The following is a 23,686-nucleotide window of genomic DNA, read 5'->3' as shown; positions in this document are numbered from 1 at the left end:
ATTTCATTTTTGTATTGTTGATCATTAATGTCTAGAAATACACTTGATTTTTGTATATTGGTCTTATATCCTGCAAACTTGTTGAACTTTATTAATCTTCATAGTTTTATGTATATGTGTGTATATTGTTTAGGGTTTTCTATATATAATATGTCATTTGCAAGTAGAGATTGTCTTATTTCTTCCTTTTTAATATGGGTGCCTCATTTTTTTTTTCTGCTTAATTACCCTGGCTAGTACCCCTGGTATAATGTTGAGTTGAAGTAGTGGGAGTAGTTACACTTTTTGTTCTTGATCTTAGAGGGAAAACATTATTTTTTAAACCATTAAATATAATATTAGTTGTAGATTTTCCCTAGATACTCTTTATCAAGCTGAGGACGTTGGCTACTATTCCTGGTTTGTTAAGTGCTATTACCACAAAAGAGTGATAGATTTTGTTAAATGCTTTTTTAAAAAAAATTAATTTTATTTACTTTTTTATACAGCAGGTTGTTATTAGTCATCCATTTTATACACATCAGTGTGAACATGTCAATCCCAGTCTCCCAATTCATCATACCACCACCACCACCTCCTGCCGCTTTCTCCCCTTGATGTCCATACATTTGTTCTCTACTTCTGTGTCTCAATTTCTGCCCTGCAAACCAGTTCATATGTAGCATTTTTCTAGGTTCCACATACATGCGTTAATATACGATACTTGTTTTTCTCTTTATGACTTACTTCACTCTGTATGACAGTCTCTAGGTCCATCCACGTCTCTACAAATGACTGAATTTCATTCCTTTTTATGGCTAAGTAATATTCCATTGTATATATGTACCACATCTTCTTTATCCATTCGTCTATTGATGGGCATTTAGGGTGCTTCCATGACCTGGCTATTGTAAATAGTGCTGCAATGAACATTGGGATGCATGTGACTTTCTGAATTATGGTTTTCTCAGGGTATATGCCCAGTAGTGGGGTTGCTGGGTCATATGGTAATTCTATTTTTAGTTTTTTAAGGAACCTCCATACTGTTCTCCATAGTGGCTATATCAATTTACATTCCCACCAACAGTGTAAGAGGGTTCCCTTTTCTCCACACCCGCTCCAGCATTTGTTGTTTGTAGATTTTCTGATGATGCCCATTCTAACTGGTGTGAGGTGATACCTCATTGTAGTTGTGATTTGCATTTCTCTAATAATTAGTGATGTTGAGCATCTTTTCATGTGCCTCTTGGCCATCTGTATGTCTTCTTTGGAGAAATGTCTATTTAGGTCTTCTGCCCATTTTTTGATTGGGGTGTTTGTTTTTTTAATATTGAGCTGCATGAGCTCTTTATATATTTTGGAGATTAATACTTTGTCTGTTGATTTGTTTGCAAATATTTTCTCCCATTCTGAAGGCTGTCTTTTCGTCTTGTTTATGGTTTCCTTTGCTGTGCAAAAGCTTTTAAGTTTATTAAGGTCCCATTTGTTTATTTTTGTTTTTATTTCCATTACTCTAAGAGGTGGATCAAAAAAGATCTTGCTGTGATTTATGTCAAAGAGTGTTCTTCCTATGTTTTCCTCTAAGAGTTTTATAGTGTCCAGTCTTACATTTAGGTCTCGAATCCATTTTGAGTTTATTTTGGTATATGGTGTTAGGGAGTGTTCTAATTCCATTCTTTTACATGTAGCTGTCCAGTTTTCCCAGCACCACTTATTGAAGAGACTGTCTTTTCTCCATTGTATATCCTTGCCTCCTTTGTCATAGATTAGTTGACCATAGGTGCATAGGTTTATCTCTGGGCTTTCTATCCTGTTCCATTGATCTATATTTCTGTTTTTGTGCCAGTACCATATTGTCTTGATTACTGTAGCTTTTTTTTTATAGTCTGAAGTCAGGGAGCCTGATTCCTCCAGCTCGATTTTCTTCCCTCAAGACTGCTTTGGCTATTCGGGGTCGTTTGTGTCTCCATACAGATTTTAAGATTTTTTTGTCCTAGTTCTGTAAAAAATGCCTTTGGTAATTTAATAGGGCTTGCATTGAATCTGTAGATTGCTTTTGTTAGTATAGTCATTTTCACAATATTGATTCTTCCAATCCAAGAACATGGTATATCTCTCCATCTGTTGGTATCATCTTTAATTCCTTTCATCAGTGTCTTATAGTTTTCTGCATACAGGACTTTTGTCTCCCTAGGTAGGTTTATTCCTAGGTATTTTATTCTTTTTGTTGCAATGGTAAATGGGAGTGTTTCCTTAATTTCTCTTTCAGATTTTTCATCATTAGTGTATAGGAACGCAAGAGATTTCTGTGCATTAATTTTGTATCGTGCAACTTTACCAAATCCATTGATTAGCTCTAGTACTTTTCTGGTGGCATCTTTAGGATCCTCTATGTATAGTATCATGTCATCTGCAAACAGTGACAGTTTTAACTCTTCTTTTCCAATTTGTCTTCGTTTTATTTCTTTTTCTTCTCTGATTGCCATTGTTCCTGATCTTAGAGGAAATGCTTTCTGTTTTTCACCATTGAGAATGATGTTTGTTGTGGGTTTGTCATATATGGCCTTTATTATGTTGAGGTAAGTTCCCTCTATGCCCACTTTCTGGAAGGTTTTTATCATAAATTGTGTTGAATTTTGTCAGAAGCTTTTTCTGCCTCTATTGAGATGATCAGATGCTTCTTATTCTTCAATTTGTTAATATGGTGTATCACATTGATTGATTTGCATATATTGAAGAATCTTTGCATCTCTGGGATAAACCCCACTTGATCATGGTGTATGATCCTTTTAATGTGTTGCTGGATTCTGTTTGCTAGTATTTTGTTGAGGATTTTTGCGTCTATATTCATCAGTGATATTGGTCTGTAATTTTCTTTTTTTGTAGTATCTTTGTCTGGTTTTGGTATCAGGTTGATGGTGGCCTCATAGAATGAGATTGGGCAGATCCTTCCTCTGCAGTTTTTTGGAAGAGTTTGAGAAGGATAGGTCTTAGCTCTTCTCTAAATGTTCAATAGAATTCACCTGTGAAGCCATCTGGTCCTGGACTTTTGTTTGTTGGAAGATTTTTAATCACAGTTTCAATTTCATTACTTGTGATTGGTCTGTTCATATTTTCTGTTTATTCCTGTTCAGTCTTGGAGGGTTATACCTTTCTAGGAATTTGTCCATTTCTTCCAGGTTGTCCATTTTATTAGCATAGAGTTGCTTGTAGTAGTCTCTTAGGATGCTTTGTATTTCTGTGGTGTCTATTGTAACTTCTCCTTTTTCATTTCTAATTTTATTGATTTGAGTCCTCTGCCTCTTTTTCTTGATGAGTCTGGCTAAAGGCTTATCAATTTTGTTTATCTTCTCAAATACCCAGTTTTTTGTTTTATTGATCTTTGCTATTGTTTTCTTTGTTTCTATTTCATTTATTTCTGCTCTGATCTTTATGATTTCTTTCCTTCTGCTAACTTTGGGTTTTATTTGTTCTTCTTTTTCTAGTTCTTTTAGGTGTAAGGTTACATTGCTTATTTGAGATTTTTCTTGTTTCTTGAGGTAGGGTGTATAGCTATAAACTTCCCTCTTAGAACTGCTTTTGCTGCATCCCATAGGTTTTGGATCGTGGTATTTTCATTGTCATTGTCTCTAGGTATTTTTTGGTTTCCTCTTTGATTTCTTCAGTGATCGCTGGGTTATTTAGTAATGTATTATTTGGCCTCCATGTGTCTGTGTTTTTACGTTTTTTTCCCTGTAATTGATTTCTAACTTCATAGCCTTGTGGTCAGAAAAGATGCTTGGTATGATTTCAATTTTCTTAAATTTACTGAAGCTTGATTTGTGACCCAAGATGTGATATATCCCGGAGAATGTTTCATGTGCACTTGAGAAGAAAGTGTAATCTGCTGTTTTTGGATAGAATGTCCTATAAATATCAACTAAATCTATCTGGTCTATTGTGTCATTTAAAAGCTTGTGTTTCCTTATTAATTTTCTGTCTGGATTATCTCTATTGTTGTAAGTGAGGTGTTAAAGTCCCCCACTCTTACTGTGTTACTGTTGATTTCCTCTTTTATAGTTCTTAGCAGTTGCCTTATGTATTGAGGTGCTCCTATATTGGGTGCATATATATTTATAATTGTTATATCTCCTTCTTAGATTGATCCCTTGATCATTATGTAGAGTCCTTCCTTGTCTCTTGTAACATTCTTTATTTTAAAGTCTATTTTATCTGATATGAGTATTGCTACTCCAGCATTCTTTTGATTTCCATTTTCTTGGAATACCTTTTTCCATTCCCTCACTTTCAGTCTGTATGTGTCCCTAGGTCTGAAGTGGGTCTCTTGTAGACAGCATATATATGGGTCTTGTTTTTGTTTCCATCAGCAAGCCTGTGTGTTTTGGTTGGAGCATTTAATCCATTCACATTTAAGGTAATTATCGACATGTATGTTACTATTACCATTTTCTTAAGTGTTTTGGGTATGTTTTTGTAGGTCATTTTCTTCTTTTGTGTTTTCCACTTAGAGACGTTCCTTTAGCATTTGTTGTAGAGCTGTTGGTGGTGCTGAATTCTCCTAGCTTTTGCTTGTCTGTAAAGCTTTTGATTTCTCTGTTGAATCTGAATGAGATCCTTGCTGGGTACAGTAATCTTGGTTGTAGGTTCTTCCCTTTTATCACTTTAAATATGTCCTGCCACTCCTTTCTGGCCTGTAGAATTTCTGCTGAGAAATCAGCTGTTAAACTTATGGGAGTTCCCTTGTATATTATTTGTCATCTTTCCCTTGCTGCTTTCAATGATTTTTCTTTGTCTTTAATTTTTCCAATTTGATTACTATGTGTCTTGGCATGTTTCTCTTTAGGTTTATCCTGTGTGGGACTCTCTGCCCTTGCTGGACTTGGGTGGCTATTTTCTTTCCCATGTTAGGGAAGTTTTTGACTATAACCTCTTCAAATATTTTCTGGGGTCCTTTGTCTTCTTCTGGGACCCCTATAGTGCGAATGTTGTTGTGTTTATTGTTGTCCCAGAGGTCTCTTAAGCTGTCTTCATTTCTTTTCATTCTTTTTTCTTTATTCTGTTCCGCAGCAGTGAATTCCACCATTCTGTCTTCCAGGTCACTTATCCGTTCTTCTGCCTCAGTTATTCTGCTATTGATTCCTTCTAGTGTAGTTTTTATTTCAGTTATTGTATTGTTCATCCCTGTTTGCTTATTCTTTAATTTTTCTAGATCTTTGTTAAACATTTCTTGCATCTTCTTAATCTTTGCCTCCATTCTTTTTCCGAGGTCCTGGATCCTCTTCACTATCATTATTCTGAATTCTTTTTCTGGAAGGTTGCCTATCTCCACTTCATTTAGTTGTTTTTCTGGGCTTTTATCTTGTTCCTTCATCTGGAACATAGCCCTCTGCCTTTTCATCTTGTCTATCTTTGTGTGAATGTGGCTTCTGTTCCACAGCCTGCAGGATTGTAGTTCTTCTTGCTTCTGCTGTCTGCCTTCTGGTGGATGAGGCTGTCTAAGAGGCTTGTGCAAGTTTTCTGATGGGAGGGACTGGTGGTGGGTAGAGCTGGCTGTTGGTCTGGTGGACAGAGCTCAGTAAAACTTTAATCTGCTTGTCTGCTGATGGGTGGGGCTGGCTTCCCTCCCTGTTGGTTGTTTGGCCTGAGATGACCCAACACTGGAGCCTACCCAGGCTCTTTTGTGGGGCTAATGCAGACTCTGGGAGGGCTCTTGCTAAGGAGTGCTTCCCAGAACTTTTGCTGCCAGTGTCCTTGTCCTCATGGTGAGACACAGCCACCCCCTGCCTCTGCAGGAGACCCTCCAACACTAGCAGGTAGGTCTTGTTCAGTCTCCTATGGGGTCACTGATCCTTCTCCGGGGTCCTGATGCACACAGTACTTTGTGTGTTCACTCCAAGAGTGGAGTCTCTGTTTCCCCCAGTCCTGTCAAAGTCCTGCAATCAAATCCCACTAGCCTTCAAAGCCTGATTCTCTAGGAATTCCTCCTCCCATTGCCAGACCCCTAGGTTGGGAAGCCTGATGTGGGGCTCAGAACCTCCATTCCAGTGGGTGGACTTCTGTGGTATAATTGTTCTCCAGTTTGTGAGTCACCCACCCAGAGGTTATGGGATTTGATTTTATTGTGATTGCGCCCCTCCTACCTTCTTACTGTGGCTTCTCCTTTGTCTTTGGATGTGGGGTATCTTTTTTGGTGAGTTCCAGTGTTTTCCTATTGATGATTGTTCAGCAGTTAGTTGTGATTCTGGTGTTCTTGCAAGAGGGAGTGAGAGCATGTCCTTCTACTCCGCCATCTTGAACCAATCTCATTAAATGCTTTTTCTGTATCTACGAGATGATTGTATGTTTTTTCTAATTTGCATACTTTATACCTTATTTGGTTTTTGTGTGTTTATAAAAGTACATAATGGATTCATAAATGCATTATTACTTTCATAAAATCAGTGATGGTATATTCTCTTTCATTTGTATTTTACCATATATCTCAATACAATGCTCTTCAGAGAATAGGCACAATAAATATTCTATGAGCTAACAGCTAAATTTTTTGATCCTGGCCATAACTTTTAGCATCTGGAAACCCTAAATCTCTAGGCTGGGAACATGTTTCATTGGGTTTCACAGTGACTCTCTTCTTAGGCCTAGTATTTTGCTGTGAAATTTTATAGAATTTCATAATTTCTGGATGGTTTACATAACTATATAAAAATTTACTTTTAGGTTTAGTGATCTACCCCTGGACTTTTTGTCAATTATGACATACTATAGTTGTGAATAGTATGCCTATTTGGGAGAAATAAAAAATTATGAACTACACATATATGTAGAGGAAATGATATGATGCTTGGGATTTTTGTAAAAATAAAACAGAAGGGGAATGGTTAGAGGTATAGAGAAAACAAGATTGGCCATGAGTTCATAATGGTTGAAGCTGGAAAATGGGTACATTTTACCTACTTTTGTACGTTTAAAATATTCCATTAAAAAGTGTAATATAATACAAAAATCACGTAAAGCAGGTATGTACAGATTTATAGGTAATTATAACTTAATAACTACCTAGATTAAGAGTTAGAATTTTGCAGTATTCCAGAAGCCACCCATGTGCCTCTTTCCAACCATAAACTTCCCCCTTCTTTATTGGAAACTATTATCCTGACATTTCTTGCTGTTCTTTATAGTTACCACCTATGTATGCATTCTTAAATAATATAGTTTAGTTTTGCCCATGGTAAGTTTATATGAAAGATATCATATTACATGTATTTTTTGTGTTTTTATTCTTTCATCATTATGAAATTCATCCATATTTTGCATATAGTCCTAGTTTATTATAACATAGCACTCCAATATATGAATATGCCATCAATTCTACTGTAAATGGACATTTGTGTTGTTTCCAGTTGCCATGTTTTCTTTGATTCAGCCCATTTTATTTTCCATATCTGTTAATTACATCCCTGAAAAACTGGATGATGGCCTTTGAGAATGAGAAAACATCTTTTCTCCCTTCTCAGGTGCCATCAGCTCTATCAACTCTCTATTTGGTATATTTTTAACAAAAACCCAAGACTACTGAGTATGGTCTTTAAACTAACTAATTAATATCCTCATTTCCTTTAAACATTGAAAATTTTAAGCCCAATCCACTAAATACTGGAGACTATAAAAATAGGGTAGATTTGAGAGAGAGGGAAATGAAGAAAAAGTCTCCTTAAGGAAGAATAAAAGGAATGTGAGGCCTTTTGGTGGAGGGTGGAGATGAGGTGAGGAGGAAGGTAGAGGCAACATTAAAGATGGATTGTGAGGGACTTCCCTGATGGTCCAGTGGTTAAGACTCCTGCTTCCAGTGCAGGGCGTGTGGGTTCAATCCCTGGTCAGGGAACTAAGATCCCACATGCCATGCGACATGGCCAAAAAATTTTAAAAAAGGAATAAAAAAAAATGGATTGTGAAATTAAGTCAAAGTTACCCAAAGTTGGTAGATATGTTTCACTTTCCATAAAACTTATCACAACATAGCTTGCCAGGTTTTATTCCATACTACTTTGCTCAATTTTAAAAAATTATCCCAGTGTCTGGGTATTAGGAATTTGTATAAATTCCAATATCTTGGAATGTTAGTAACAGCAGGGTACAATGTTTCTCTCCTGGATTATTTTGACCCAAACCAAAAAATTTCTTTTATTTATTTTCCTGAAGATTGAATTAGAATTTTCAGTGAGGCATCAGTAATGGCACAAGCAAGTATTGATATTAGTCAGCTACACAAATTGTCACATGATACAGGTTTGTTTTTAAACCAAGAGATGAGTTGGCTTTGATGATAATTTTTTTAATAGTTACTGAGGGAAATTTCACCTTGTGTCATGTCCAGATATTGATACTATAAATGTCATCGTATTGGATATTTACTGGTAGATTTGTCAATTCTTTAATGAAAGGACAGGTGAAAAAAGATTTGTGCGATAATGGGAAAAATATTAGTCACTTAGCAAAAAGAAATGAATTTATATTTATATCATATAATTAAGAATTTCACCATAATACTGTACTATAAAATCACAGCTGAATTTAAAAATTCTAAGCATTTTTGTTTTAAATCCTTTTTTTTAAGTTTGTAGGAAAATTTTTCAGTCTTGCTTCAGAAATAATGCTTTTGCCTCAGTGGGCTCATTTTCCTATGGTCCGTTTGGATTGTGAAGATTTGAAGACAGGCCTAACAAACAAAGCAAAAGCGTTTGCAAACATATTACTAAATGACATAGCTTCAAAACATAGGAAAGAAAATGAAAGGTAAGTAGAATTAGTTGCCAAACTCAGAATTATGGGGCTAAAAGAAATAGTTTGCTAGTAACAATTCTTGTTTAAAAATAAAAGATTAAAATATAAGTACTTGCAAGTTTTTCTCCATAGCTACTTCCTAAGAGGGTTTCGTTATAGTCTTGTTGGTTTGGTTTCTTTTCGTTTGATACTGTTTGAGACTAGTTTTGAGGCAACCCAGGATTTTTTTTAAAAAAGAAATTGACGTACATCAGCTTTTGGATACAGGTTGCATGGTAATGAAAAAACCATAGACTTTCAGTGATATTGGGAAGATCTGGGATCATTCCTGACCACGATACTGACTTATTGTGTCACCTAGTTTATTTTTTGCATCTGTAAAATGGAGACAGTAATACCTAGTTGGCAGGATGGCTATAGATTGGATTCATGAACTAGTGGCCTACTAGCTGAATGTGTCATGCAAATGTGTTTTATTTGTCTCACATTGTTTTTTATTTTGTTTAAACTAATTTTGAATTTGCTATCAACATTTCAAAATTAGGAGTTTTCACACACACACACACACACACACACACACACACACACACACTCTCTCTCTCTCTCTCTCTCTCCAGATCTCTTACTTTTCTTGAAAAAGTGGCAAGACCATGCCACATTAGGCCTATAGTGGTAAATGGAGTTGAGATGAAACTTTCCCATTGACAGGGAGAATGGCCTCTGGTTTGTTCATCCAGTGCTCAAGCAACTGATCCTCTAAATAATTTAACTTATTTGTTACCTGTCTGGCCCCAGAGGACTTTCAGTTTGCAACTTCTAGAAGGATTAAAACTAATATTTATATAAATCACCTAGCACAGTGCCTGGAACATAGTATAGTACTCAAGAAATGTTAGCCATTATGTTTATTTTCCCAGAAGCAATGTAAGAGAATTATGTGCCTTGGAATCAGAGAGACCTGGATTTGAATCCTGTCTCTGCCATGAACTAGTTCCGTGACTCTAGGCAAATTACTTAATTTCCCTAAGCCTCAATTTCCTGCGGTGCCAACTATGAAAAATAATACCTTCCTTGCAGGACTAATGTTAGGATCACAGATAACATTTGTAAAGTATCTAGCACCATGCTTGGCATAGAATAGGCACCCAATAAAGGGAGCTATCACATCAATAAATATTTTTAAATGAATAAAAAATACATGACTCTCAGAAAGTTAAGTATTGGTCAGCTGTACTTTGTACAAAATTATACTACAAAAAGATGTTGAAGATGGTAAAGTATTAGACTCTTCATTTCTAACAATCCCGTTGAGTAAGAGCAGTGACAATACCATAGTTAATTTAAAAAATTTTTATGTTTGACATGACTTTTTTGGTATTTATTTTTGTAATATCTGTCACTTTTCTGGAAAATTCTTTCAACAAAATAACTGTCTTATTATAAACCTATGATATAAGAGCAACTGAAAAGTCCATTTTCCTTTGCCTCTTTCATTCTTTGATTCTTTCCGGTTTAAGTTCCATACTTGAGATAGGTAACATCAAAAGGAGGAAATATGTGCCACTATGTTAAGCACAATTTATTAAATAAATTAATAATTATTAAAGAACAATTTTCTTACTTCATAGTTTGGTTTAGTATCTGCTTGGGCCACCTTGCCCTCAGTAATCTTGTTTGCCTCCTTTTCTTTTCTTTTCTTTCTTTTTTTTTTGTTTTTGGCCATGCCACGCGGCATGTGGTATCTTAGTTCCCCGACCAGGGATCGAACCCATGCCCCCGCAGTCGAAGCACGGAGTCCTAACTACTGGACCGCCAGGGAATTCCAGCCTCTTTTTCTTTTGCTGTAATGTCACTCCCCAAGGGACTCAGATTCTGCTCTAGTAAGAAGAAAGCACCCACAGTAGAATCATCTGTCTTTTTTGCATTATCGACATTAATGCATCCTCCTAAAATTTTGATAATCAAGAATTAACTGCCAAGCCCTACATTATCTGATTCCTGCTCATCTCTACAATTTCATGTTACGTCCTCTCCTTTGTATTCACATTGCCCTGCTTGCCATTCCTAAACTATGCGAAGCTTATTGCTACCTCAGGCTTTAATCCTTGCTATTTTTTCTTCCTTGGAAGCTTTTTTCCTGATATTTGAATGACTCATTTTTTCCTTCTCTCATCTTGAATATCACCTCTCTAGAGAGATATTTCCTGGCCACTTTATATAAAATACTGACCCCTTCTCTATACTCCATCATTCTTTATCCCTTTACTTTGCTTTTTTTTTTTCTTCATAGCACTTTTTACCACTTAACATTGTGTTATATATTTATGTGCTCTTGTCTCTCTCATCAACTTGAATGTAAGCTTTATGATGATAGGGACTTATCTATTTGCTGTTATATCTCCAGTGCTTAGAACTTTGCTTAGCACATTGTAGGTACTCAATTATTTATTAGATGAATGAATAAGTATAATTACTCACATAATATAAATGAAATACCTGCATGAACTAAAATTTATTTTTAAAATCACTTACCTCTTTTGTACTTTGTTTTTGCAAGGGTTTTTTCTGATATTTCTAATAATGGCATGACAGTACTGATACTGCCAAGTACAAGGAAAAAAATTCTATGAAATATACCTTTAGTTGAATAATGGCTATAGGGTATCTAGGTTCATACTTACATACATATATATTCTGAAAGAATCATAGATTTTTAAATGTATACAGAGGTTTGATCTTTTTACTTACCACATTTCACAAGGGACACTAATAATAATAATAATTAAGCTGATGATTATACTAAAAATTATAGTTATAGTTACCAGTAATTGAGAGTGTACTGTGTGCTAGGCTCTTTTACATTCATTATTCATTATTGTATTACAACAATCCTGCAAGATGAATGTTAATAACTTCATTTTACAAATATGAAAGATAAACCTATGAGATTTACATAAGTTCTCAAAGCTAGTAGCAGCTGAGGCAGGATTTAGACGTAGGGCTGCTTGATCCAAAGCATGCTCTATGTCACACAGAAAATGTTACCTTAATTTTATAGATTTTATAGATGTATGATGTATCCTGAGTTATATCAGATAAGTTATGCTTAAATATTTTAAGATATATTAGTGAATTAACCAATTTTCTTAGGATCACAGTTCCTATTTTATAGTAATCATAATAAAATTTATTTAGTGTGATAGAGCATTAATTACTTTAACTATAATAAAGCAGGGTATTATGTCAGTATTTGCAGTGAATTTGAAGCAATCAAAGAGCATGCATTAAAAGTCCCTGAGACAACAGAAGAGTTGATGGAGCTCATATCTTACGTAGAAAAAGCCCGGACTGTAAGAATTAATGAGTTGGTTTCACGGATCAAGGTAAGAATTTTTAAATTTACATATTTTAAAATATTTTTTTCATTGTGAAATATGATAAACATATTGGAAGTGTATAAAACATATAGTTAAACAAAGTTATAAAAAAACACAAAGTTATAAAGTGAACACCTATGTTGCCATCACCAAGGTCAAGAAATAAGATATTGCCAGCACCCTAGAAACCCTCTGCGTATGACTATCTGACCATAACTACTTCCCTTCCTTTACCTCCTAGAGGTGTCGACTTGGTTTCTACAGTAATCTTTTTTATTTTTCTTTAGTTCCACCTTAACAAAGGTTTAAAAAAATATTTTCTTTTATAGTTTCTACATTTAGTAGTACATATGCTTATACTTTCCCCACCACAAGGTTATATACCTATTCACCTATATTGTACTCTAATTTTTGTTTAAAAATGTGAAATATAGGGACTTCCCTGGCGATCCAGTGGTTAAGATGCCGTGCTTCCACCGCAGGGGGCATGGGTTTGATCCCTGGTCGGGGAACTAAGATGTCCCATGCCGCACGGCATGGCTGAAAGGAAAAAAAAAAAAAATTAAAATACAATACACACCAAAAATTGCATAAAAAATAAATTGTACAATTTAAAATGTTATAAAGTAAACATCCAGTAATTATCATCCAGGGAAAGAAATAGAAGCTTGTCAACACTCTAGAAGCCCATTACAATCTCCTGTCTTTTTCTGGATGTGAACACTATCCTGACTTTTATAGTAGTCATTTCCTGCTCTTCTTTGTAGTTTTACCATCTAAATATGCATTCCTAATCAATATAGCTACTTTTTGTTTCATTTTGATCTTTATATAAATAGAATCATACTATTTCTATTCTTTTGTGTCTTGTCAACATTATGTTAGTAATGTCATTGTTCCTTAACTTTCATTTATTTTCATTGATGTCTGGTACTCATATTATATAACCATAGAATAATTTATTATTTTAATTTTACTGTTCTGGATAGTTGAGTTGTTTCTACTTTTGCTACTAAAAGCAATGCTTCTGGGAACATTTCTGTATGTGTACGCTGGTGCGTATATTCATGCATTTCTTACAGGTGTTATAAAATATACTTATTTTCACCTTTACTAGCTAAGGCAAAACTCTTTTCTAAAGTAGTTCCAATTTTATACTCCTATCAGCAGTGTTTAAGAGTCCTGTTGTTTTATATCCTTACCCATACCTGCTATTGTGAGATATTTAAAATTTTGCCAGTCTGTTGGGTGGAGGTTACTGAATTTTTAATTTGCATTTTCCTGAAAAAAAAATTTTTCGTATGCTTATTGACCGTTTGGAGCTCCTCTTTTGTGAAATACTAGTATTTTTTTTTAATTAAAAGAAAATTTTATTTTTAAATTTTTATTTATTTATTTATATTTAAAATTGAAGTATACTTGATGTACAATATTATATGTTACAGGTGTACAATATAGTGATGTGCAATTTTTAAAGGTTATGTTCCATTTATAGTTATTATAAAATATTGGCTCTATTTCCTGTGTTCTACAATGTATCCTTGTGGCTTATTTTATGCATAATAGTTTGTACCTCTTAATCCCATACCCCTATAATGCCTCTCCCCCTTCCCCCTCCCCACTGGTTTGTTCTCTAAATCTGTGAATCTGTTCCTTTTTTTGTTATATTCACTAGTTTGTTGTATTTTTTAGATTCCACATATAAGTGATATCATTCAGTATTTTTCTTTCTCTATCTGGCTTTCTTTCTCTCTATTTCACTTAGCATAATACCCTCCAAGTCCATCCATATTGTTACAAATGGGAAAATTTCATTCTTTTTTATGGCTGTGTAGTATTTCACTCCAGTACATGTCTTTTACCTATTTTTCTTTTGGGTTGTGTGTCCTTTTCTAATTGATTTATAGTAGTTTTTAAAAAAATTGTGATAAGATATACATAACATAAAGTTTACCATCTTTACCTTTTTTTGGGGGGGGGTTACGCGGGCCTCTCACTGTTGTGGCCTCTCCCGCTGCGGAGCACAGGCTCCGGATGCGCAGGCTCACCGACCATGGCTCACGAGCCCAGCCACTCCGCGGCATGTGGGATCTTCCCAGACCGGGGCACGAACCCGTGTCCCCTGCATTGGCAGGCGGACTCTCAACCACTGCGCCACCAGAGAAGCCCCATCTTAACCATTTTTAAGTGTATAGTTCAGTGTAGTAGTTTTGAATATATTATTGATTTATTTATTTCAGTTTTTAATGGTGTTTTGATGAATGGAAGTTCTTAATTTTAATGTATTTCACTCTGTATTTATTTCAGTTTTTAATGGTGTTTTGATGAATGGAAGTTCTTAATTTTAATGTAGTCAAGTGGAGCAAATTTTTTTTTTTTTCTTTTTATAGCTAGTGCTTTCTGTATCTTGTTTAAGAAATCCTTTTCTACCCAGGGTCATCAAGATTTTTTTCTTGTGTCCTTTTCTGGAAGCTGTTTAGTTTTGCCTTTCAGGTTTAGATTTTCAGTCTTCCTGGATTTTATTTCTGTGAATGATGTGAGGTCCTATTTAATTACTTTTTCATATGCATGAGCAGTTACATATTTATTGAAGAGACTATACTTTCCCCACTGCTCTGCAGTGCCATCTCTATTATATATCAAGTGTCCCTATATGTGCAGATCTGTTTTAAGACATTCTATTCTGTTTTATTGGCCTTTTGTCTATCCTTGTATCAATACCACACTGACTTAATTACAACAGCTTAATTGTAATAGCAATAATAATTCTTGATTCCCGGTAGAGCATGTCCTCCCACTCTATTCTTCATCAAGTTTCTTGTTTGTTCTTGGCTATTAGTATTTTCATATAAATTTTAGAATTAGATGATCACAACCCATAAAATAACGTTTTGGGATTTTCATTGAGATTGCATAAAATTGATAATAAACGTAGAGAATTAGCATCTTTCCAATATAAATTTTAGAATCAGTTTTTCACATTCTGCAAAAATCTGTTGGAATTTTGATTAGAAATGCATTAAATAGATGGAGAGAATCAGTACATACACTGTGGAGTCTTCCAGTTCATGATATATCATTTATTCATTTACCTCTTCTTTAACATCTCTTAATATTTTATAATTTTCTCTGTAGAGGTTGTGCACATCTTTTGTTAGTTATATTTTCAGGTACTTGATATCTTTTAATGTTATATTAAATTATATCTTAAATTTTTCATCTTATCTTAGTTACTTGAATACAAAAATACAATTAACTTATATTAATAAACTTTAAAAAAGTTTTAGATTTACAAAAAAAACCTAGTAGATAGTACAGAGAGTTCCCATATTACACACACATCCTCACACAGTCAATTTTCTCATTATTAACGTCTTACACTAATATGGTACATTTGTTATAATTATTAAACCAATACTGATATATTATTAACTAAAGTCCATAGTTTATTCAGATTTCCTTAGTTTTTACTGAAAGCCCTTTTTCTATCTCAGGAACTCATCTGAGATACCACATTGTATCTAGTTGTCATGTATCCTTAGGCTTCTCTTGGCTCTGAGAGTTTCTTAGGTTTTCCTTGCTTTTGATGTTCTTGATAGTTTTGAGAAGTAGGAATTTGTCTGCTATTTTTCTCATGATTAGAACGGGGTAGTCGGTTTTTTGGAGGAGAATCACAAAGGAAAAGTGCCATTTTCATCACGTCATTTCAAGGATACATATTATCAACATGGCATTTGATGTTGAGCTTGATCACCGGCAGAAGTAGTGTTTATCATGTCTCTCCACTCTTTTCTCCCCCTTTCCATACTGTCTCCTTTGGAAGGAAGTCACTGTATGCATCCACACTTAAGAACTGGGAGTTGTGCTTTCCTCCTTTACAGTAGGGTAGCTACATTATTTATTTGGAATTATTCTGCATAGGAGACTTGTTTCTTCTCTGCTGCTTTTTAAGTTATTCAATGATTTATTTATATGAACTTATGTATATTTATTTTATACTTTGACTATAATATAATATAAAATTTATTTTTATATGCAAAGTAATAGCTATCACTAAATTTTTTCTTAATTAAAAAATTTTTATTTAAATATCCTAACTTTAAAATTTATATATTTTTTTCTCTTTTTAATTTTAACAGTGTATCTGAAGATTCTTTTGGAATGTCTACATATACTATTTTATAACTAGTAGTTAATGACAGTTTTGGTTTTGTCCTTATCAAACATTACACATTTCTAAAACTTTATTTTCTTTGCTATTATGGACTGGTTAGGATCTTTAGTAATGTTGAATAGAAGTCATCTTGATCCCAATCTCAAAGGGAAAGGCTTCAAGATTTCACTATTAAGTATGAAATTTGCTATAGGTTTTTTATAGGTTCCCTTATGAGATTAGTAAATTCTCTTCTATGGGAGGGTGGGGAGGATGCATTGGGAGATTGGGATTGACATATGCACACTACTATATATAAAATAGATAACTAGTAAGAACCTACTGTATAGCACAGGGAACTCTACTCAGTACTCTGTAATGACCTATATGGGAATGGGATCTAAACAAGAGTGGATATATGTATATGTATAACTGATTCACTTTGCTGTACAGCAGAAACTAACAAAATATTATAAATCAACTATACTCCAATAAAAATTAAGTGAAAAACATTACTGTGAATGCATGTTGAATTTTATCTTTTTTTTTTTTTGGCATCTATTGGGGTGATCTTATGCTTTTTCTCCTTTAATCTATTAATATAATTGATTACATGAATCAGATTTTATTAGGTTAATTTCTACATGCAACATAATACATATATGATGCATTCTGCATATTATATATATTATATACATATACAGCAAATATGTAAGCTATAGAGGGTAAAGATATTCAACTTCTCTATTCAGGTAAATCTGTTGGTTTTAAAGGTTTTTGTTTTGTTTTGGTTTGGTTTTGCCATTCACCCCTAAACTCTTTCTAGACAATTGCTGTATGCTAATGGTAGGCAAAAAAAGTGGTACTGTCACTGAAGATGCAAAACAAAATAAAAGATGCTAAAATCTTTGTCAACAAAGATTCAAAATTAAATACATAAGAATAAAAAATGTAAAATCTTTTAAAAGAAAAAAATTTAAAGGGTTGCTGAACAAAAGCTGCATATTTCATCATCATTTTCAGTTATTTACATGGAGACTCAAGAGTACCTTTCTGTTAAGTCAACTGCAAGTGAAAACTTTTAAAAAGCTTTATTTCTGGTATAAAAATCTGCAATTGTGTGGTATGAAGCCAAATAAATAACCCTACAGTTATTGAAATACCCATATGGTTTGGGTAATATGAAGTATCAGTTAACAATGTGAGTCAGATTGAAATTTGAGAGAGTATTAGAAATTGTTATTGGTTCTCTTTTTCATAATGCTTTAGATTTTGTATATGGTTTAATATACCTGGAGTTTCTTCTGTAGGAATCCAAACGCCGGATGAGTTACTTTTTAGATGTATTTCTATTTCCTCCAGAAGACTTAGCTTTAAATTCAGCTGTCCTTATGTGGCCTTGGAAAATTAATCCCATCTTTGATGAAAATGATGAGGTGAATATATTTTTCAATATGTAGTTTTGTATTATGATATTTTAAGCACAATGTTCGTTTAATTTTCATACATACATGCCATCTACCTTTAAAAAGTATCTTCATGTGTCCGTATGATTTTGGGGTTAGCCACATTTATGGCCCTGCAGGCTTAGGCTTAACCCACAAAGTTGTAAAGAGTGGGACTGACAGGGCTTCCCTGGTGGCACAGTGGTTGAGAGTCCGCCTGCCGATGCAGGGGACACGAGTTTATGCCCCAGTCCGGGAAGATCCCACATGCCGCGGCGCGGCTGGGCCCGTGAGCCATGGCCGCTGGGCCTGCGCGTCCGGAGCCTGTGCTCCGCAACGGGAGAGGCCACAACAGTGAGAGGCCCGCGTACCACAAAAAAAAAAAAAAAAAAAAAGTGGGACTGACATTAAAAAAGTCAGAACTATTTACAAATTAATAATAATAATTGTAAGCTCTGTGCTATTAAATCATTTAATACTCACAAAAATCCCAGGTGCTCCTATTTTCCCCATTTCATAGATGAGAAAAATGAGTTTCAGAGAAGTTAAGTAACTTTCCCAGGAAGAAGTAGCAGATTCAGGATTTTATATAAGACTGAATATAGTTCAGATTTTGAAAAAGTCCTAATGTAAACTAGTTTCTCCTAAACTGGGAAGTGAGATGGTATAGTAGTAATGAAAAGCATGGACTTCAGTTAGATAAGCCAGAGTTCTAATCCAGATTTTGACTTTTATGATTTTGTGACATTGGACATGCCTCTTAACCTCTATATGCTTAAATTTCTTTACCTCTGAAATGAGGATACTAATACTTGTGGTAATATAGGTAGAGTGTTTAATCAATCTTGACATAACAAGTGCTCAATATATGGTAGCTTTTATTATTTTCCCAGAATCTGTTAAATAGTTAAAGTATCTATTTAATAAATAAGAATTGTTACAGTCACTTCAGAGATATAGGAAAGTTTTTCTGTGTGGTTTTGTGGTTTATTATTCTTTTCATTTTTATATCAGTCAATGTTTTATTTTTGTACAATGTTTTGTTTTTACTTCACTGATGTTTTTTGTTACTGTATAAAGCATTCGGATTTCTGATTTGATAATTCTTTGCTTTGTAACAAAATAGTTAACATGAATAATTTTCTTTTAAAGCTCCTTGAGAATGCTAAACATAAAAAAGAAAGTGAGCTAATAGAAAAGAGAGAGAAACTGATTTTGGAAATAGAGAAGGAATCACGCCGCATGGAAGAGTTTGCAGAATTTGCAGAACTGGACCGCATGCAGCAGGTCTGATAAATATAGACAGTAGCTATGGCAGGCTGGTAGATTAATACAGGACATGTTTCTATAATATAGAAAAACCTGTGCTTACTAAGGCAAACAGAGGCCTGACTCTTAGGCCTGGGACTGCTGCTAATTATGTAATCTTTTTTTGTGATTTAGTTTTCTATTTGTAAGATAGACATAACCATACCTTTTGCTCTGTGTCATGGTGATGTTGTGAAGTTGATGTTTAAAGTTGCTATATAAATGCAAGGACATAGCCTATGCAGTATTATATAATTTTATTTTTATAACATTTCTTGGGTATTTCTTGAAATAAAAAATTATTTGCTTTCAGTATGTGACAGATGTAAGACAACTACAAAAACGTATTCAGGAATCTGAAGAAGCAGTTCAATTTATTAATAAAGAAGAGGAACTTTTCAGATGGGAACTGACAAAATATCCTGAACTGGATAAATTAAAAGTTAACATTGAGCCCTATCAGAAGTTTTTTAATTTAGTTTTGAAGTGGCAACGAACAGAAAAACGGTAATTTCTGGTAATAAAAAATTAAGTAAAGATATACAAAGATTTATAAAATGTACATTGATTGTTGTTGTTGGCTAGGTGTTTAAAAGTAGGATTTATCTGTCCATTTGAAAGAGAAACCAAATATTATATAGAAGCATCAAATATTGCTAAGGCGCCACCTAGCCTTACTAATATAATATCTAAAGTCTCACCTGGGTTTTCCAGAGTTGATTCATTTTTTAATGCAATTAATTCATTTGACTCATTCATTTGACACTAAGAATTAGAAGTATGGAGTCAAATCAGCATTTCATCTGGATACTGTTAGTTGTCCGTTTACAGTCTGATTCATATTTTTGCACATGCAGCATAGCTGAAATTGTGGTTTTAGTATTGTCTGTCATCATTCTATCTGTGTGACTGAGAAAAACTGTTAATTGCTCTTGTTCTCAGTTATTTCTACTATAAAATGAAGGGCCTAGCCTAAAGAATCTGTAAGGCCTTTTCACACACCAGAAGTCTCTGAGTTTAATATTTTTTAAATTAAAATATCCTATTTTTTTCACTTAATTCTGTTTTTAATCATTCTTCCTTAGTCTTTTTTCTTTAATAAATTTATTTGTTTATTTTTGACTGTGTTGGTTATTCATTGCTGCATGCAGGCTTTTTCTAGTTGCGGCGAGCGGGGGCTACTCTTCGTTGTGATGTGCGGGCTTCTCGTTGCAGCAGCTTCTCTTGTTGTGGGGCACGGGCTCTAGGCGCACAGGCTTCAGTAGTTGTGGCTCGTGGGCTCTAGAGCACAGACTCAGTAATTGTGGCTTGCGGGCTCTAGAGCACAGACTCAGTAGTTGTGGCGCACAGGCTTAATTGCTCCACGGCATGTGGGATCTTCCTGGACCAGGGGTCAAACCCGTGTCCCCTGCATTGGCAGGCAGATTCCTAACCACTGTGCCACGAGGAAAGCCCTTCTGAGTTTAATATTACTTTTTCTTTCAATTCAGGTGGATGGATGGAGGGCTTTTGGACCTTAATGGGGAAAGCATGGAAGCTGATGTAGATGAATTTTCCCGAGAAATTTTTAAGACTCTGAAATTTTTCCAAACAAAGCAAAGGAAGGAATTACAAGAAAAAAGAAAGGCAGCAAAAAGACGATCTCTGGGAGAAGAGAAACTTGAAGAAGAACCAAAAGAGAATCCTACTATTACTATGTGCACTGCAGTAATGGAGCAGATAAAAGTTATTAAGGTATAAACACATTTAATGACATTTTTAAAAGCCCTGGTAGAGTTGTTTGCATCAAGTGCTAGTGAAGAGAAATGGAAAAACTGGAAAGCAAAACCAAAGCTGAATCCAGAAAACTTGACCTATTAATACATGCTTCATTCTTTCCTGATGATGTCATCGAAATCAATCCCTTCATAGAACAATACTTAACAAATAGAAGACTGTAATGACCAGTTACAATGATTGGAAGAGGGTAAAAAATTACTAGAATAAACAAGTTAGCCTATACTATGGGCAGCAACCCAGGGTACCAATTAGCTGAGAAAGGTTTGGAGTCACACTACCTAGGTTTATATCACAATTCTGCGCTTGGTAATGGCAATATGCCACTTGTGCAAGATATTTAACTTCTCATGCCTCATTTATAAATAGAGGATAATAACAGTTTTTGTGACAGTAAATAATACATCTACCTTCCCAAGGCAGTACTGGCAGTGGTTCTAGTGGTAGTGCCAAGTTTCCACTGTCGGCATGCTCAGAGTGCAAACTCTGCTTTTCAACATTGTTCCTGTCTGTGTCTAGCACTCTCAGATATACTATGAGCTGCCTGAAAATTTTTTTAAAGTAACTACTTAAAATTTTTTTCAATATTTAATAAATTTGCATGGTTTAAAAATATAAAAAGATATACCTGAACGGTCTCCTTGCTGTGTTTCTCACCTGTTATTAGGTTATCAATGTTACTAGTTTCTATTGTATACTTCAGGGTATTTTTACATGTATAACAATGTGAATATATATTCTAATCCTTCCATCTTTTTACATAAAAATAGAATACTGAAAAAAAATAGCATACCGTTTATATTATTTCCCCCCTTTGTTTTAATTTATCTTGGAGACCTTTTCTTATTGTATATAGAGTGTTTTCATTCTTTTTTACACCTATAAATATTATATATTGGTGTAAAATTTCTGTGTGTGAAGGTGTGACTGTAAGGTAAATTGCCAAAGAGTAAATTCCAGGTTAAAATATTACAGTTGAATTACCTTCTGTATGGGTTTTACCAGTATGTACTCTCACCAACCTTGACAACAGAATATCATCAAACTTGGGTGTTTGTTAATCTGCTAGAAGAATTTCATTTTTCTTATTACATGAAATGTTAAGCCTAAATTAATATATTTAAGAATATTTTGTATTTCTTTGCCTGTGAGCTATTTGGTCTTCTTGTCTATTGTTTTAATTGAATTTATGGTCTTTTTCTTACTGATTTCTAGTCCTAGAAACAGGACTAGGGAGATTAGGCTTTGTATGTTAATATTAATAGTATGTTAATATTTTATTGAAGATTTTTGAGATTATGTTCAGAAGCAATGTTGGTCTTAATTTTCTTTTCTTGTAATATCTTTGTCAGGTTTTGCTATCAGGATTATGTTGGCCTTATGAAACAAATGGGAAATTTTATCTCTATTTTCCAAAAGAGTTTTGTATAAAATTGTTATTATCTCTTTCTTAAATATTTTAGAGAAACGTTTGCTAGTGAAACCATTGACCTGGAGCTTCATGGGAAGGATTTTGAAAACAGTTTTAATTTTTAAAACAGATATAGGAATATTCAGATTTGTGTTAATTTTGTGTCAATTTTGGTAAATTGTATTTTTCAAGGAATTTTTCCATTTTCTAAAGTTGTTAAATTTATTGCCATAAAGTTGCTCATAATATTTATTTATTATCTTTTAATGTTGGTGGAATCTATAGGGATAACTCCTTTTTCATTCCAAATATCAATAATTTAAATTTTCTCTCTTTTTTCTTAATCAGCCTAGTTAGGGATTTAGTTATAGTTTATTGTTAACATTTAAGCCTTTGGTCTTTTTTTTTTTTTTTTTTTCGGTACGCGGGCCTCTCACTGTTGTGGCCTCTCCTGTTGCGGAGCACAGGCTCCGGATGCGCAGGTCTAGCGACAATGGCTCACGCGCCCAGCCGCTCCGCGGCACGTGGGATCTTCCCGGACCGGGGCATGAACCCGTGTCCCCTGCATCGGCAGGCGGACTCTCAACCACTGCGCCACCAGGGAAGCCCGATCATATATGGTTTTTATTCTTCAATTTGTTAATATGGTGTATCACATTCATTGATTTGTGTATGTTGAAGAATCCTTGCATCCCTGGGATAAATCCCACTTGATCATGGTGTATGATCCTTTTTTTAAACATCGTTATTGGAGTATAATTGCTTTACAATGGTGTGTTAGTTTCTGCTTTATAACAAAGTGAATCAGCTATATATATGCATATATTCCCATATCTCTTCCCTCTTGTGTCTCCCTCCCACCCTCCCTATCCCACCCCTCTAGGTGGTCACAAAGTACAGAGGAGCTGATCTCCCTGTGCTATGCGGCTGCTTCCCACTAGCTATCTGTTTTACATTTGGTAGTATATATAAGTCCATGCCACTCTCTCACTTCATCCCTGCTTACCCTTCCCCCTCCCCGAGTCTTCAAGTCCATTCTCTACGTCTGCATCTTTATTCCTGTCCTGCCCCTAGGTCCTTCAGAACCTTTTTTCCCCCCTAGATTCCATATATATGTTTTAGCATATGGTATTTGTTTTTCTCTTTCTGACTTAATCACTCTGTATGACAGACTCTAGGTCCATCCACCTCACTACAAATAACTCAGTTTCATTTCTTTTTATGGCTGAGTAATATTCCATTGTATATATGTGCCACATCTTCTTTACCCATTCATCTGTTGATAGACACTTAGGTTGCTTCCATGTCGATGGCTATTGTAAATTGAGCTGCAGTGAACATTTTGGTACATGACTCTTTTTGAATTATGGTTTTTTCAGGGTATATGCCCAGTAGTGGGATTGCTGGGTCGTATGGTAGTTCTATTTTGAGTTTTTTAAGGAACCTCCATACTATT

The 23,686-nt window shown here is 34.6% G+C and overlaps 1 protein-coding gene across 1 annotated transcript in view; it reads left to right on the top strand.

Annotated features, from left to right (window-relative positions):
- Positions 1-23,686, top strand: part of DNAH12 (dynein axonemal heavy chain 12) — a 228,900-nt gene that overhangs the window by 62,407 nt on the left and 142,807 nt on the right. Inside the window, exons 13-18 of the mRNA XM_067754844.1 lie at positions 8,594-8,772; positions 12,008-12,143; positions 17,601-17,726; positions 18,888-19,022; positions 19,357-19,550; positions 20,534-20,777. Of these exons, the coding sequence (XP_067610945.1) occupies positions 8,594-8,772; positions 12,008-12,143; positions 17,601-17,726; positions 18,888-19,022; positions 19,357-19,550; positions 20,534-20,777 (1,014 nt within the window). The remainder of the gene's footprint in view (positions 1-8,593; positions 8,773-12,007; positions 12,144-17,600; positions 17,727-18,887; positions 19,023-19,356; positions 19,551-20,533; positions 20,778-23,686) is intronic.

Source organism: Pseudorca crassidens, chromosome 10 (genome assembly GCF_039906515.1).
Source record: "Pseudorca crassidens isolate mPseCra1 chromosome 10, mPseCra1.hap1, whole genome shotgun sequence".
NCBI classification, from domain to species: domain Eukaryota; kingdom Metazoa; phylum Chordata; class Mammalia; order Artiodactyla; family Delphinidae; genus Pseudorca; species Pseudorca crassidens.
This window is presented reverse-complemented; position numbering and strand designations above follow the sequence as displayed.